The following is a 17,864-nucleotide window of genomic DNA, read 5'->3' as shown; positions in this document are numbered from 1 at the left end:
CGATAGTTCCTTATAAAGATCTTTGAGTGTTTCATTTTTCAACACTAGATGGCAGCAAGTAGCTATGAACACACGCATAGGTTAAACTGTTCTGCAGAAGACCTTATCTGTTATAATTTATCTCTGTCGTATACAGCAATGGAATCAGAAAAATTGGAAATCAGTGGCAAAGCACAGTGCAGTATGGGACTTGCACTGAGCAGGATGGAACAGAATCATGCAGTTTCACCATAAAAATCATTGTCATACTCAATGATTTCTCTACTACATAGTGTCATACTCTGTTTTATACTTACAGTGTCTTTGAAATAGTATATGACTTGGTTGATGATATGTACCAGAGCTGAAAGCCATCAAAATTACTTGCAGACACCATCTCTGTACTTAAAAGGGAGGAACCCCGCCAAAGTTTGCAGTTGGTAATTACAAAGAGCAGCATGATGTTAGTTGCAGGTTTCTATTTTCTGTCCTGGGGTGATAATTTTATCAATTATGGGTTTCATAAATAGCATTTAAAAGGGAGAGGTCATATAGATGAACTGTTCATTCAGCCTTGCGTAGGAATTTTTTGATTGGCCCCTAGCTGCCATCCCTGCTGCATGGTGGAGCTGATATCCTCATTTCTTGCAGTTTTTTTTCAAACCAACCTTGAATACTCTTGACAGTAGCTTGCACCCTGAGTTAGCTCAGAGGCTAGAGATGAAAGCTATCTAAATTGGATATGTGTGCATCATGTACCCCCCTCCTAGCACTCTGCATGAGAGCAACATGTGTGGCTCCCAGCTTTGAACCAGACACTGAGTTTATGATGGAAATGGGGGTATGTCTGGCTTCGGAAGACATATCATCTTATGAATGGCTTTCAGTATTTAACCTTATAAAGAATTAAGTGCTTCTGTTTTCTTGCTAATGCATATAAATTAGGGGCAGTCAGTGAATGATATGAATCTTACAGTCAAATCTGAAGCTTTAACAGACTGAATTTTCATTCTTAGCTTAGAATTTTTTCAATTCTGGAAATATGCATTTTCTACTTTTCTCTTCTGAGAAAATTGTGCAAGACTAAAACATTTACATGTTTCAGGTCAAGTGGAAAGGAAAGGATCTTTTTGACTTGGTATGCCGAGCTCTGGGCCTGAGGGAGACATGGTTCTTTGGGCTCCAATACAACATCAAGGACACTGTTGCTTGGCTGAAGATGGAAAAGAGGGTGAGTGATTCGAATGTCATACTGGTGATGTTAGCAGCTACTAGTCATGTAAACACTGTTCATATACAGGTGTAGCAGCCATGAAAAGGAAATGGATTTCCCCACTGTGCAAATGCTGATTTCTTTACTTGGTTGTTGCAGGTTCTGGATCAGGAGGTACCAAAGGAGGAACCAATCACCCTTCACTTCCTGGCCAAGTTTTATCCTGAGAATGCTGAGGAGGAGCTAGTGCAGGATATTACACAGCATCTCTTCTTCCTACAAGTAACTATGCATAATATAAACATCCAGTTTTTTTCATTGTGCTCATGTTCAGAGTTTTGTTTTCTGAATCTCAAGGTAATATTTTTTTCAGGATTCAGGATATACTCATGAGATACTTAACTTGTCGTCTTCCTTTCTGTTTCACTTGTGCTTACCGTACCATAAAGGCCTCATGTGCAGGTTCTTTGTGTGCTTACATTGACTGACACATTCTCTTCTTTCTCAGCTGCTTTCTGACTTGAAATTGCCACAGGCTGACAGGCAAACCTGAAATCCAACATGCCTCTCAGAAGAAGCTGTGGATTACTGTCTGGCTAGTGGGCAGACAACCTCTCTTCCCTTGATTGTAATCCTCCCAGAGGGGTGCTGCGTGTGAGGCTTTAAAAAGAAAACATTCTTAGAAGTGGGTGTCATCTTTCTGAGGAACTAAATTAGTTCGAATGAATGCTTTAGAAAAGAAGTGTACGAGAACATGAGCCTTTTAAAATGGCCTGTAAATTTGGGATTATCCATTTCACCCTTGCACACCAGGCATTTGGCTGTTGCTCTGCATCTGCGTCCTCATGCAGCTTCCTTATTGAGATCCCGTGCCGACAGGGGGCATGCGTCCACAAGAGTTTCCGACAAGCAGAGCGCTCTGTAATATACTTTTTTTTTTTTCACTTTTTGTCCCTGTCATGATTGTGTGCAGCCATGTGGAATCAATGCACAACATATTACCACTGCCCTTTCTCTCCACTTAATACTCTTCGGGGAATTCCTGTGGAGCCTGCCACACTATTCTGCTCACAAGAGATGAGATTTGTAACTGTGCCTCCACCATCCAATACTACCGGCCGCATTTATCAATTACCAATTAGGCTTTAAGGGCTCAGTTATTGGCCCAGTTAATGACATATTCTCCATGGGATGCTCGTCCCCCATAGCACTCCCTTCATACCCAGCCCATTGTGCTGGTTTAGTTATGTGGCTTTAGACAGCAGTGCACTTGTGTTGCTCAACATTTGGATAGAGGCACTTACCTACTTATAAAAAGTCTATCGTCTATCTGTGCCATTAATCCGTTGAGAGGTAGTTGAAGCAATTTATTTATTTCAGAGGGAGACCATGTTAAAAAAAAAAAAGACTACAGCTGACAAATTACTCAACAGTTAAAGCGATACGCAGCTACAAGGGGAGAAGAATACAAATGTGTCACGCTTTGCATCGCCTGTCTCCTTATAACTTTGCTCTCATTAATTCCCATAATGTCGGGAGCAGCCCTCTGTTCAGATAGCGTCACAGGCATGACAGCTGGATTAGTGCTTATCAGAATTGATCACCGACCCGGACACAAATACACACACACACACACACACACACACACACACACACACCTCTCAAACACTTGAGACCACTTACATAAACAGACACATGCACACCTTCATCACCCCGACCTGCAGTCTTCACAACAACATAGTCTCATTTGTAAACCAGATTGCTGCGTCAGCCTCTTAGCACTTGCCACATTTAGGGGGGCTGTCACCTCTGGCTCCACACCTTTGTCAGTTCAAAACACAAGATGACAGCATGACAGCTTTGCAAATGATAAGGTTTGAAGCATTAAATTGTATAACTTATATAACTACATCCAAAGCATGTTTGCCCCTTCTAATCTTACAATCCGGCTTTGTGCTCTATATGTAGCTATGCAAGTTTGTGATTCAATTAGTTTGACGGGTGACGGAGCTTGGGGGAAGTGACACCTGGTGAGAAGTGGCACTTTAATCTGGAAGGAGCTTGTTAAAGGGGATTGCCACCCATTTTAAGAATTCACATTTATTACTGTGATCCATGACAGTGAAGGCAACACTTGTAAACATGAACCATGCTTTCCTTTAGACATAAATTGGAGACCCAAACCTTGAGTTTGTCACGCTCACTGACTGGAGTGAATTCACAAACACAGAATCAGATATCCTAGGGGCATAGAAATAACACAAATTGTAAAAATGGGCAGCGTTCTCCTTTAATTACCATTTGGAGCTTGTCTAGGACTTTCTGTCATGTCATTATGCTCTGCTGACTAGCAGGCTGATATTCTTGGAGCAGCTTAATGATCATATGAAATACTGTTGGCTGAGCTACATAGTTCCTGGCTTGGTGTCTAATAGGTCCCCATGTGGCTATGATACTTAAGTCTTACAATATTTATTTGGCACAGTTTGTACTCTTTCCAGACCTTCTCTAAAAATGAGCGAGCACCAGTCTGCTGTAGCTGTGGTAGTTTATTTACCCAGGTTGCAGCATATAATAACTTGATTTTTGTGGCTCCAAAAAAATTGGTACTTGAGCTCGGTGTTTTTGCAGTGTATGGCTCTTGCAAAGTGGAATTAAGGAAATAAAGTTCTGACTGTCAAAAGCACAGTTGTCAGAAAGTTGTGTTGTAGCGTGCGCTGTCACTCTCCTCTCTGAGGTATCAAGTATTTTTTCCATTGTGTATGAGTCAGGTTAGATCACCTGTCACAAGAATCATTTTGCTCCTCTCGTGGAAATCTATATAAAGGAAGACTGAAGACAAAAAGCAGCTGTGTCCTGATTCATAATGTAGGTGATAGTTTTCCCTCCAAAAAAAAAAAGAAAAAATCCCAGCCTCACTGGAAACAGTGAGAAGCTTCTCCTCTGATTTAACAAACAGCTAAATGCCACAGACGATACATTAGCTGCATGGTTAATCCTGAATTGATTTTTGTGTTAGGAAGGTGAGGTGGAATGAAGAGGGCTTTGTTATTCAGGTGGTTACATGCATAAAGCTGATTTATATTTGCTAACTCTGCAGGTGAAGAAGAAGATCCTTGAGGAGGAGATTCACTGTCCACCCGAGGCCTCTGTGCTGCTGGCCTCCTACGCCGTCCATGCCAAGGTTAGTGCTCTTTCTGGAGTTTCAGTTTTTAGTCTTATTTATGTTCAAACAAGGTTTATGTATCCATCTGTCTGCCTAGCCTTTAATGGTTTCTTTATCCTTCCTTTAAAATTTGCAGGACCAAATGGCAACTTCTTATCCTCCTTACACATATATGTTTTTTTAAATTATAGGTCTGATTAGATGCTAATAGATGTGACTCACTCATTAGAAAAGGGTGTTTTCCCTAACTGCACCCTAGAGTGTAATGGCTATAATAAAAATCAGTGAAAACTCAGCAGCTGTAGAGTTTTGGGAGTGTCATATTTGACGCAGTGGGGCTTCAAATCACTTTAAACTGACTGAAGGAATATACTGGCCCCTCTGGAACTGCCTTCAACATGTTTATTTACCTACATCTTATGTAATGAATTCTTTGAGGCTGTAGATGACTATATATTTAAAAAAAATATCTGAACAAACTTGTGGGCCAAATGGGTTCATTTTGGTCACTTTGTTGTTCATCATCTGGAAAGTGACATATTGCTGTAGTGCGTCTTTTTCTCTATTAGACCAGGACAGAGAGACTGCAGGCTTTTGTTACCCATGGGCTTGACAATTGTAATCTTCTCCGTATCTGGCCTCCACCCAAAAAGCCATAAATCTGCTGCAATTGATCCACAATTCTGCTGTCTGAGTCTTGATAAGAACCAGGAGAGCACTCATTACACCTTCACAGGCTACCTTTGATATTGATTTTTAAAATTCCTTTAGTATTTCATGAAGTGCTACAGGGCCCTTGCATGAAATGTTTTAGATGTACAAACCAGCAGCTTGGGTGCTCTGGAAGTAAGCTTTTAACTTGCTGTTCTAACATGTAGATCAAACACCTCTGCCAAAGCAGCACCTGCCCACTGAAGCAGCCACCAAGCAGATCTGATGCAGGAAGCAGAAAGTCACAACTAAAATCTCATTTAATTAAACTGAGAATACATAGCTACTGAAGAGGTGCAGCCAAATAGTGTCCAGTTTGGTGCCATATATGCTTTTTACCACTGATGCAGTTATAGCCTCTTTGGGTTGTTACCTCCAGCATGTAAAGGGACTATTTGCAGCGTTAAAAGCAATGAGGATGAGGGTTAGCACCTTCAAGTTAGAAGACGTTGTTCTCTGCTGCTGTGAATGTTTACTTTTGTGCAAGCAAGTTTTGGGAGCAAGTGGCTGCCCCAAGTGAAGGAGGTCGGGTATCTTGGAGATTGACAGGCAGGTTATTGCAATGTCCGCAAGAATGTAATGGTTAAATTATACATTTCTGCAGTGTTTAATTTGTAAATCAGGAAGTCACAGCTGTTTACAAGCTGTCTCTCTCGTTGACTGTTGTCCCTTCACTTCCGTATTGTTTCCCTTCTGACTGTGGATTTGCTACAATGGGGTGAAAATGGAATTAGGGCTGAAAGATCTATTTACACCCATGAAAAGCCGCATCTAAGAAACAGATCAAAGTGACGTGCTCCATCGGTCTACCTATCGATCTCCTCCGCTCTGTTTAAGTACTAACACGGCACATCATCCACACATAGCTAACAGCGCTGTCCATGGTCCTGAAACAACAGCTAAGCTATGCAATAGTCACATGTATCTCGGCCAATAATTTTGTTTTTGCTATTTTTCTATAGATACATAAAGCTTGAACATAGGGGGCAAAAAAATACAAGAATCTAATGTGACAATCGAGCCCAGAGTAGACTACACATGCACATATCATGGCCACAACAATGGGACATTTCATTCAGGTGTCACATGCGTCAACTGACATTTCTTTTTTAAAATCAGATTTAAAATGCATCAAAAATAGACAAACAACTGATTTATGAGTAACTTTGATAGGAATTAAACAATACACAAAATTTATTTATAGATTTTTATAGTGGCAAAGGAGGTGCCAGATCCAATCAAACAGGTGCTCGTTCCAATCTGGTAGGTTCTGAAATCCATCACAAATAAAGCCCTTAATATCGGTATATGCTGTAGTCCAGGCCAGCTGAGGAACTAAGACATCTGGAGGGTGCTTGAAGTAGAACCACTGCTCTCCTGCACTGAAAGGAGCCAGTTAAGTTATTTCAGGCATCTGATCAGAACGACCTCCGTGGATGAATGCTCACAGAAGTGGTTAAGATCTGTGGGTAGGTCTGGAGGTGTGTATGCTGATGCGAATGAAGCAGAGGCAGAAAAGTGTGAATGGGATCTATTGCAGCTGCCCACAGCATCTAAACTAAATCTGACAGTCTATTCTGGTATAGATTTTATGTCATATTATCCAGCCCAGGTCAAAACTGACCTTTTTAGACTGGCTTTTGCCAAGAGTGTGTTTATGATTGTCATTTGTACTCTAATGGTATTATTGTTTTATTCCCCTTCACCCCAGGTTATTCCTATAGCACTTATATTTCTATTTCTCGATATTTTGATAGGATTTTTTGGCCTGTTCTCTTTAAGTTTGTGTATGTGTTCGTCCATATTGTTTAACTGTTTGTGTTTATGTATGTAACTCAGTACGAAAGACAGCATGTAAAAACTTTCATTGATTTACTGGTTGAGGATCAGACAACAAGTTACCTGATGTGTATGGAAATCACTCCACAGGAAAAAGCTTCCTTAATAAACCTCAAGCGATCTCACTCGTTTTGGTTGAAGGATCCCGTCTCTCTGAAATCCCCAAGAAAAAGATACGGAGAGTGAGGTGCAGCTTTTTGACAGGCGGACAGGGTCTAGTGACACTCGAGCTCTACCTCAAAGATTTGGCCAAGAGCCCTCAGAGACTCGCCTTTCCCCATGCCAATTTACAGGCCTAGGAATAAAGGAGACTATGTGGATCAAGAAAAATCAGCAAATCAGCTCGGGGCTTGTATGTGCTGTCTGCTGCCAGCCCGCCTCGATCTGGAAACTGCAAAAAAAAAAAAATAAAAAAAAATAAGGGGCCACAATTTGTTTTCATTTAATCAGCAGTCCACTTTGATTAGAGCCAGTATGAGTAAATTGGTATTATAAAAGGGGAGACAGGTACTTGTTTAGCAGTGCAGCTGCTGAGAGGTTTTTGGCAGACTTTTCTTGTCTCTTTTTCTCATCATGAGTTGTTATTGTGCAGAGCTAGTGTGTAGCCTGTGAAGTAGAGTATAGCACACAGTGGGATCTACTTTGGTACCCTGGTTTCATCTTTAATCATTATTATGCCAGCCTGAAGATAACAGTAAGGAGAGAGTATGGGCGTATTCCAAGACAGCTTTAATGTTTGAAAGAGAACTTTTTTTTCTTTTTCTTTTTTGTACAATGTGAATCATAGCCATGCTCAGGTACGGACCGTCGCGCACAGACAGACTCCGTGTGTGTAATCAGTTTCCAGTCGGAGCAGAGATTGCAGTATAATTCACAACAGACGAAGTAGGAAGCCATAAAAGCTACCATTACCTTGTTTGAGTTACAGAGAGTGCATGAATAGAGGGGATAATAGAAATGAGGGATAGTGGAGGAATGTGTGTGTGCACAAATGCTCCGACTGACTTTTGTACCGTGGGAGCTTGAACACAGATACGTGCACATATAGAGGGACTCCATGGTCTCAGTCCATCACAAAAAGTAATATTGTTTCGTCACTCATTTGAAAAAATATATACACCTTGTACACAGTATGGCATGTTTATAGACACTGACCCATACATTTCATGCAGCATTATACAATATACTAACATTATGTTATGTTTTACTTTCCTATATGTTACAGTCTGTGTATGTTATGATAGCTGCATGAAAGTGACCAGAATTACTCAATATATACAAATGCTATAGGTCATCTTCAGTTTGGAATTTTAATCCATCATAATTAAGTTTCTCATATTGTATTAAAATACTAAAAATGTTTATTTTTATGGCTGTAACGAAAGAGTATTTTCATCTGCCTTTATGATCTGTGATAAATTGGTTGGTCTTTACTATATTTGCTGTTTTTTAATATGAACATGCCTGGCCCAGCTATGGTGCAAGTTTGGTGTTACTGTCCTGTTGGTGTTTTGAAAGTTTACATTTTACTTGTGGGATACATTGGTTTCTATGCATTTTCCACCAACCTTCTCCAAGACAATAGTTATTCATTCATTCATTCACCCTGGACAGGTGGCCAGTCTATCACAGGGCTGACATATAGAGACAAACAACCATTCACACCTAAATACAATTTAAAGTTTCCAATTAAACTAACCTGCATGTCATTGGAATGTGGGAGGAAGCCTGTGCCGGCACGAGGAGAACATGCATACTCCACACTAAAAGGCCCCAGCAGGCTGTTAGGTTCAAACCCATAACCTTCTTACTGTGAGGCTACAGTGTTAACCACTGCACCAAAGTGCTGCCAATAAACTAGCAAATTCCCAATATGTCAGAATATTTCTTCATTCATGTATGAAATGTTTTAAATCATCAGATTTGAGGAGCACACTAACTTCTCGGGGGGTATTTGTGCGCATGTGTAAGCCAGCAGTGCAGTCTTTGTGGGTCTGCAGAGCTTTCACTGACTCCTGCTTTGTATTCTGAGTTGGTGCGGTGCTACAAGGGGGTGTTGACAGGGAATTGCAAGAAACAGCCGCTGTGGAAAAATGGAGAGGGAGTCACTCTGTCACAGAGGTTGAGTAGGGAGTGAGGTCAACTACCTCAGCCTCAACACCACTGGGGGGTGTGGAGATCTGTGTCTAACCGAGTGGGGAGGGATGCCACAGACTAACAGGCATGAATGACAGTGGTGGGAATCATTGTGTTTTACAGGTGGCCTCAGAAAGACTTGTACCTAAACTACATTTTTGAAAATTGAATGAGACGGCCTCTAGGCTACAGTATGTTCACTCTCTAGATATATCTGTTTTTCTTTTAACCTTGCATCATGCGACACAGATGTGATGATTTCCAATCTGTGTAAACAGTTGCACTTTTCATTTTCAGTCTGCACTATATAATATGTTATTTAATACTGGCTGGAATTCATCAGCTTTGCCTTGAGAGAGTATGTAAATCCTGCTTCACTTCACCTGTCTCAACTGACCACAGTTTGGGTGAGCCAGCATTAGCCTGAGGGACAGAGATATGGACTGGGAAAGACTAAATCATTTTGCCATGTAATCTGTTGTTGTTACCCATTTACACTTCAAAATTGTATCTCACGTAGGTTACACACTCTAAATGTATACAGAAAGTATACATATTAACAATTATGAAGAGTTAAGTCTCACCGATGCAGTGAATGAATGTTTGTACCTAATGTCATGGCAATTCGTCCAGTAGATGTTGAGACATATCCTCCAAAATCACAAGTGTGATCCCTAGAGCTTTGGGACTAAAAACTGACCCCCGAACATTGAACAGTTGGCTTAGTTTTGCTGTATAGTCATCTATGGAAGTAGCTTACCAGTTCTAGCAAAAAGAACTCCCATTTTGCAATGATGCTTTTCACTGGTTAAAGTGTGTTTCACACTATTGTACTGTAAATGGATTTTCTTCAAAGCACCTGGACCATGTGAGAAATTCTGTACATTTCTTAGATTTAGAAAGGGGGATTTATTGAGCAGAATATATCCATCAGGCTGTGGTCACTGTTGTGCTACTGGTGATAATTGTTAAGTGAAAATATTGACACATAGCTGTCCTTTGAGAATCAATTGCTGCTGTTAGTTTGGGGTTGTTGGAAATAATTGGAAGAAAGGTGTGAAATCAGAAAGCATCTGTCGCTGTCAACATGCCATCCTCTCTCTCCCTGAGCTGGAGCCTAGTTATAAGTCTATATATGATCAATTATGTAGCAGTTACAAACAAACAATAGAGGAACTGAGGGAGTAGAAGCTACGAGGATGGGAAACTGAAGAGAAAGAATCTAATTAAATGGCCCTCGGCTTCTCCACTCTGTTAGCCACTGCACCGGTGTTCCAGGCTTTCCGGTCCGTGTGTTGAGCTTATTAAATTCAGGTCTGTTAAGTACTGTTTTCAGACGGGTGTGCCCGAGAAAAATCCAATTAAAGCTCATAATAAAAGTAATAGTATAAACACAACAAAACAGCACAACATATGGAATTAGTTAGCTGATTAGAGCCACACAAGTGCTCAGAAGCTTTTCATTTATTCTGTGCAAATGAGCCACAGTGTAAAAGTTCACAATGAAAAAAAAACAATTGAGGCCATAAATTTCATGTGTTATCATTGTTTTAAAGGAGCTATTTGTAAGTTTTGCTATTGCTCCATAGGTAACATTAGCCTTAACAGTTGTTTACGTACCAGTCTAGAAGAAACATTGCGAGTTCAGCATCAAAAATAAAAAAGATTCCTTTACTTACCAAGAGCTGTCTCTAGTAGTGGAAAGCAACGCCGATGTTAACTCTTGTTTCTATCACTTGTCATGTCTCGTCACTTTCTGATAGTGACCCATTGTAGCTTCCAATTTGCCCTAGAGACAAAGTGTTGCTCAGAGAGCGTATTATAACCTTTTTATTATAAAGACAATGATGGTCAAAGCTCTTGTCATGTGACAATCACCACCACCCACTCCCGTTCAATGGCAGAGAAAAACTTACAAATAGCCCTTTCAGGACTTGATGATGTATTTTCCTCCAAACATAATGTCATGTAATATTAGAATACTTGGTTTTGGTGTCGGCCCCTTCCCTTGCGTTTCTGAGACGTTTCTGCTTGGCCAGAGGGTTGTCTTTAGCTCTCTGAAACCTTAGTGGTGGTCATTTTTTGGGGAAGAGTTTTCAAGGATGCCCTTGAAAACTCTTCCCCAAAAAATGACCTTAAAAAAAGCAATCTCATACATACATTATGAGCCAATCAGAGTCCAAGAAGGAGCGATCAAATGGAAGTGAATAACTGGCAATTAAACTCCTTTGATGTGAAGCATCTTCATTAAGTGTTGGCCATATGAAGATAGGAGAGAGGATAGATCCCTGAGAGTCTAGATGCTGCTGGTGGTGGTGGAGCAGAACCAGTGGGTGGTTGATGGAATTGCAATAGTAGGCATGAAAGACAGATGGGCAGAAATGCAATGAAATTTTAAAGAACAGCATCCCCTGATTGATTGGCTTGAAAAACACGGGCAGAAAGATCATTGGTCAGATATGATGATGTCTGGATTGTGAATGGAGGGATCTGACGGTGTGGGAATCGGGACGTGACAGAGAGAAACAACTCAGCAGTATGTAGCCAACATTAACCCTTTGAGGAACATGAGGGAAGAAGTCTTCCTCCTTGAACTGTCGTCAAAGCTTCGTGTGGAGAAATTTGATGATAGACCTAAAATGTGAAGACTCATGGATGAAGTTAGATTTTCTATAATATTTACTACATTTAAGTTAGGTGTCACTCAGTAATGAACATGTAATCATACACCAGTGCTATGGCAGTGTTGTGGAGTAATTAAAATAAAATAGAAAATAAATATAGAATTGAAAAAATAGCTTCTTCCTCTAATTTCAAATATCAATATATCAATAGCAAAAATTACCAACTAAACAAATCACAATGCAAAGAAAAAAAACCCAACTAGATTTGATAGTGATAACTGAAAAACATGCGTCAATGCACAGGTAAATGTTCATGTTAGCCTACTTACATACATCTACAGTCATAGCTCACTTTTTGAACTGTAGCTACATGTATAATTCATATCCTTCCACCAGTGTTTCAGTAGCCCAGAGGAAATGCCCCACCGCCACTCAGTCATGCCTAATCCATTCATATCTCTCTTCAAACATGCATAATATAATTTGTAACCCAGCTCTATGATGATAAGTGATCAGTCGCAGCTCTCTTGGAGATATTTCTAATAGCGTCATTTATAGTCTCCTGACAACTGGGCCACTGGGTGTGTGGTGCGCGTTAATGACCTGATGGCAGACCAGCCTCCATTCGTTCTCCCAGAGACCCTTTTCTTACAGGCGCTGTAGTTTCATCTTATGAACAGCTCCCAGGAGAGACTTATAGTCTGGGCTGTTATTGGAGAGAAGGTGGATAGTAGCCATTAGTTTGGAGTGATTTTAATCCTTTTGTCACTTTTGCTCCATTTTACAGTACAGAGACTACGACCCTAATGTTCACAAACCTGGCTTCTTGGCGGAGGTGGAACTGCTGCCAAAGAGGGTGAGTGACAGCAGGGTTTACTTATTATCATTCATGAATGAAGGTGTTTACATCTTTGTCTTACTACCTAGGCCTACACCTGCATTATGATGCAGTGTGTGGCGCTGCAGTGTGTATTATATTTCCTGCGTGCGTTCATGGATATTTATGTCTGTCTCTCTCCATTTCAGGTGATTAACTTGTACCAGATGACTGCAGAAATGTGGGAGGAGAGGATCACAGCGTGTTATGCGGAGCACAGGGGCAGGACGAGGTAAAAACTGCTGCACTGAACTGTACCACTGAAATTCCACAGTCATCAGCACAATTTCAATTTTGCCTTCACATAGCAGCTGCTTAAAAGTTGGGTTCACAAGAAATGTTTTATGCAAAGCTGTAGTCCATTTTGGCAGGCAGATGCAAAAAGACTGGCATGAAAGTTTTTCTGTAGGAAACTTTTTTTTTTAACATTTATTGTTGATTAAGGAAATTCACAGCTCACCACAGCCTATGATCTATCAATGAAACAAAATTATTAATTGAGCTATTTTGAGAAAGGATCCAAGTATGGAGCAAATGTATTGTTGCGAAAAGGACTATATAAATGATATTGCTGTAATGGCTTCCATAAATCTAAAATGACAGGAGAATGAAAATCAGTTGCTCTGTTGTTGCACTTTGCTCCATCACTGAGCTGAACTAAGTTGGAAATGGACAGGGAGTAAGTGTGAGGGATGTGGAGTGTCTTTAAACTCCCGTGGGTGGGGAGTTTGGGATTGGAAATTGAGTTCTAAAAGCCAGAAACCTCAGCACTTTGAAAAGTAATAATTGAGTCCCCGGTGCTGATCAATCACCTTTGCAACTCAAGCAGAGCGAGTGCAGTTGGTAGTCCTCACACCTTTAGCATTTGAAATGTTTACTAAGTGATGTAGTGTAGTGGGGGACACGGGAGGGAGGTCACTGATCTTGTTCCTGGGTTTTGGTATCAATTCTAAAACAATGTATTTTTCTTTTTTTTCCCAGAAATTTGATAATATATAATTATAAACATGTTTTTATCCATGCACATGTCCCCTAAGGGAGTTGCATGTGACTTGTGTCTCCCTCAGGATAAATTGTAATAACTTTGTTTGATTACATAACTTTTCATTTTGTACCAACATCAGGTCAAAAAATTAAATTTGTCCAATATACTGGCTACTGCAAAATGAATGACACTCCCACCGGCCTCAGTGGTACTTTGGGTTTAGTGCTAACCAGGAAATGTTAAAATGATTGAGTAAGATGGGGAACATAATGAATATACCTGCTAAACATCAGCACGTTAGCATTGAAATTGTGAGCATGTTAGCATGTTAATGTTAGCGTTCAGCTCAAGCTACCACTGTGCCCAAGTATCACAAACATCACAAAGCCGCTAGTTTGGTTTTAGGTTCTCGGTTCAGTGCTGTTTTTTCATCAAACAAAAAGCTTGAATTCTCAAGTGTGTGATGTTGTTGAACTTTGCAGAAATAACATAGTTGAAAACAGGCAAAATTTTTATTCATCTTAGGAACCAAAATAGCATTCAGGTTTAATATCCAGCCCCAGGTGACAACACACAGTTAAAGGCTTATTTCATCTGTATTTTGCTCCACATTATTTTAGAACTTGATTCAGATTTGATTATTAAAAAATTGATGTCAGCACAATATCAAAGTTATTCAACAGACACCCAGTTTTTTTTATAGAGTGCACCTCTAATGCTTTCACAGCATTAATCAAGAATTACCATTTAAATTTCCTCTGAGCAACTCATAAGTCAGAATGTAATGTGTCCAACCTATTTAAGATTTGTTTACTTGGCATAATGCTCTCTTGCCTGTTTAAACTTTGATGAAGCTTAAATCATCAGTTTTCCTACCACCCATATCAAACAGACAGTTATTAAAAGTTTGGGCGCCAGGATGCCCTGATTTTTCCTCAGCCATCAAAGTATGCAAATGTTCTTTTTTTTGCTGACTTGACCCTGAAATCACAACAGATCTGGCAACCAGGCTGCAGAGGGGGAGAGCGAGGAGGAAGAAGAGAAGAGTTTGATGCATTTGCTTTGTCTAACATAGTATTTAAAGGCTTGGGGGCATCAGAATAAGTCTTCTTTTTCCATCAAGCATAACCTCTAAAGCCTGTTAGCGAATTATAGTTGTGTTTTGTGTCGGTACTGTGCTCATGTTTTCACCCTCGCAAGAGCTGTGTGGCAGTTTTTATAGATCACACAACGTGACAGATGCTACACACAAAAGCAGAGGAAACAAGGTCTGATCTCTTTTTTTCTCTCCACTTCTGCACCTTCTCTCCTCTCCTCCCACCCTCCCTCCTTCCCTCTATTCTCCATTCCCTTGGATCCCTCTCAATCTCTTACTCTCTCTCTCTCTCTTTCGTTCTGTCTTTGAATTAGGGATGAAGCTGAGATGGAGTATTTAAAAATAGCTCAGGACCTGGACATGTATGGCGTCAATTACTTTTTAATCAGGGTGAGCCAATGCTGCTTTGTTGTATCTTTATAAAGTGAGCCAGTATGAAAGATTGGGTGGGGGGGGGGGGATTTCACCATGGTGTTATGAAATGAAGTGGGGCAAAAGCAGTCTGAGTCTCCTGTCTTAAATTGTCTTTCAATTTTGAAAAGTATTTTATGAACAAATTTGTATTTTTTTGGGTAAATAAAGAGAGAGTTATTACAGGTTTGTTTCTGTAATGACTCACCTGGAAAACATCCAAAACTGAAATTCACTTGAGGTGACTCTGGCCTTGATTGAGCCATTCTGTAAAAGGCTGAGACATTTTAAAATACCACCAACAAGTCAACCTCAGCCAAGGTAATTCACTGTATCATTACTTTCGAGTAAACAAGTCCAGACGGCACATATACACCCTGGCATTGTTCCGCTCAGCTCTAACAAATTTGTTTTGGCGAGCAGAGTCACCGCAAAGCCACCTCTGTCAAATGCAGGTACAAATGAAAGTTGGCTGTTGGATTGGTTGGTCTCACAACCGCTCTGCTAGTGTCCTTTAACAGATGGATAATAAGAAAAGCTTTGTTTAATCTGCTGTTGCGGTTTAGAATAAAAAGGGAACAGATCTTCTTCTGGGAGTGGACGCCCTGGGTCTGCACATCTACGAGCCGGACAACAGGCTGACACCCAAGTGCTCCTTTCCCTGGAATGAGATCCGCAACATCTCCTACAGCGACAAGGAGGTGGGAGAATCTGCTGTTGATAGAGCTGCGTGAAACAAAACTGAGATATACTCAGCCCTACATTAATGTGTAAGATCTGTCTTTTTTTTTTTTTTTTTTTTTTTTTTTTTTTTTCTGTTTTGACCAAAAGTTTGGGATTCTTGTCTCCTCAATGTTTAGTTCACCATCAAACCTCTGGACAAAAAAACCAATGTTTTCAAGTTCAACTCTTCACGTCTGAGAGTCAACAAGTTGGTGAGTTCAGCTGAAATGCTGAAAGCTGTTTTGACTGTGGCCGGCAAATATGGCTCACCACATACTTTGCTTTTCCAAATGCTTTTGGAAATGGAAGTGACTGGTGAATTACAATTTTTTTGAGGTACAGACCATTTTTATTTATTATAGAAAACGGCGCCCATTCATGGTTTTGTGTCTCTTGTGCAGATCCTTCAGCTGTGTATAGGGAACCATGACCTGTTTATGCGCCGGCGGCGGGTGGACTCGCTTGAAGTGCAGCAGATGAAGGCCCAGGCCAGAGAGGAGAGGGCCAGAAAACAGGTACTGAGAATGGAGAAACAAAGACGAGGTTGAACGTGTCAGTAGCCAAGTTTCCATCCAAATTTCCCGCAGAGTTTGACCAAATTTCCATACTTCCACTCATTTTTCCCACCATATCCTCTTTTCTTTTCCCGCTCTCCACCTGTCTGTGTCGCTCAGGTGGAGAGGCAGCATCTGCAGAGGGAGAAGCAGATGCGGGAGGAGGCAGAGAGAGCCAGGGACGAGCTGGAGAGGAGGCTGATTCAGCTGCAGGATGAGGCTCACATGGCCAATGAGGCCCTGGTAAGACTATGTTGTTTAGCTCAACCCAAAATCCACCATTTTGTTGTGCTATGTCACATATACACCAGGTTTACTCCACTTTCTTGCCTCTTTACTTCATCTCCTCCTGGTCTCGCCTCCTTTTCTTGTCATTTACTAATTCTTTCCCTTCAATTTCTCTCTCTGTTGCCTCTTTCCCTCTCCACCAATCTCCCTCACTCCTTCTGTATTTTTGTACACTCTCCTTCCTGCGCTTTACTGTTTCTCTGAACCTATTTTCATACCTGTCACTCCATTTCTCTCTTTAATGTCTGTTCCTTTGCTCCATTTCCCCATCTCCTCTCCCATTTTCAACTTTTTTTTGTCCTCTGTCCCCCTTCCTGTGTTTGCCCTTTCCTCCCCTCCCTCTTCCTGCTCCTCTCCAGCTGCGTTCAGAGCAGACGGCGGACCTGCTGGCTGAAAAGGCCCAGATCGCGGAGGAGGAGGCCAAGCTGCTGGCCCAGAAAGCTGCCGAGGCTGAGACAGAGATGCAGCGCATCAAAGTGACTGCCATCCGTGGCCAGGAGGAGCGGCGGCTCATGGAGCAGAAGATGCTGGAGGCAGAGATGCTGGCTCTCAAGATGGCCGAGGAATCAGAAAGGAGGTGGGAAGTGGAAGAAGGAAGACCGACCATAAAATCTGCAGCGAATATACATCTGTTTAGCTTTGGCTGCTTTGTTATCACCATCTCTCTCATACCCAAAATTCTCCCTTTGTATCCATCTCACACTCACACACACAACATCCCTATTGTTTTAGATCTTTAAATAACTTATTCCCACGTCTTACTGACTTTCCAAGACTTTTCTTTTTTCTTTATTTGACATGAGAAACCCTCGAACTCAGGAAGCTGTCTTACAGGAGCATCAAAACGCACTTACTATATAAACTTCCTCAACTCATGAGCCTCCCAAATGTTTTTGGAGTTACTAAGCCGTTTAATGTCAAGGTGCACAAACACGCCGCTGCACATCAGCAGTACAGAAGTCAGTCGATATGCTCCGAGCACCGAGCAAGGTAATGCTGCTGCATTTAAATTGCTCGATCAAAGAATGAGAACATCTAACTTGTTTAAAATCATTTAATTTCAAAGGCTTTGTTCTTGTGCTGCAGCTGAAAAGCAGGTAATCATGCGGTTACAGCCACAGCGCTGCACACAGAAGTAAAAGAGAGAGAGAGCTTTTGTTCAGCAGCCCTCCTCATAGGTCTGAAGCGCAGCAGTTAATTTGCGCTAGTTAATTGTTAGCACTAGGATCGATTGATGGTAGGAGTCCCTATCAAACAGTCTC

At 41.1% G+C, this 17,864-nt stretch overlaps 1 protein-coding gene across 1 annotated transcript in view; it reads left to right on the top strand.

The window, feature by feature from the left end:
- The window catches only part of nf2 (neurofibromin 2), a 30,608-nt gene that overhangs the window by 940 nt on the left and 11,804 nt on the right, over window positions 1–17,864 (top strand). The window contains exons 2-12 of the mRNA XM_022752801.1: window positions 1,085–1,210; window positions 1,352–1,474; window positions 4,293–4,376; window positions 12,456–12,524; window positions 12,695–12,777; window positions 14,941–15,016; window positions 15,604–15,738; window positions 15,898–15,972; window positions 16,162–16,275; window positions 16,435–16,557; window positions 16,962–17,179. Coding sequence (XP_022608522.1) covers window positions 1,085–1,210; window positions 1,352–1,474; window positions 4,293–4,376; window positions 12,456–12,524; window positions 12,695–12,777; window positions 14,941–15,016; window positions 15,604–15,738; window positions 15,898–15,972; window positions 16,162–16,275; window positions 16,435–16,557; window positions 16,962–17,179 — 1,226 coding nt within the window. The remainder of the gene's footprint in view (window positions 1–1,084; window positions 1,211–1,351; window positions 1,475–4,292; window positions 4,377–12,455; window positions 12,525–12,694; window positions 12,778–14,940; window positions 15,017–15,603; window positions 15,739–15,897; window positions 15,973–16,161; window positions 16,276–16,434; window positions 16,558–16,961; window positions 17,180–17,864) is intronic.

The sequence above is a fragment of the Seriola dumerili genome, unplaced genomic scaffold (genome assembly GCF_002260705.1).
Source record: "Seriola dumerili isolate Sdu_G_001 unplaced genomic scaffold, Sdu_1.0 BDQW01000177.1, whole genome shotgun sequence".
Lineage (NCBI taxonomy): Eukaryota > Metazoa > Chordata > Actinopteri > Carangiformes > Carangidae > Seriola > Seriola dumerili.
This window is presented reverse-complemented; position numbering and strand designations above follow the sequence as displayed.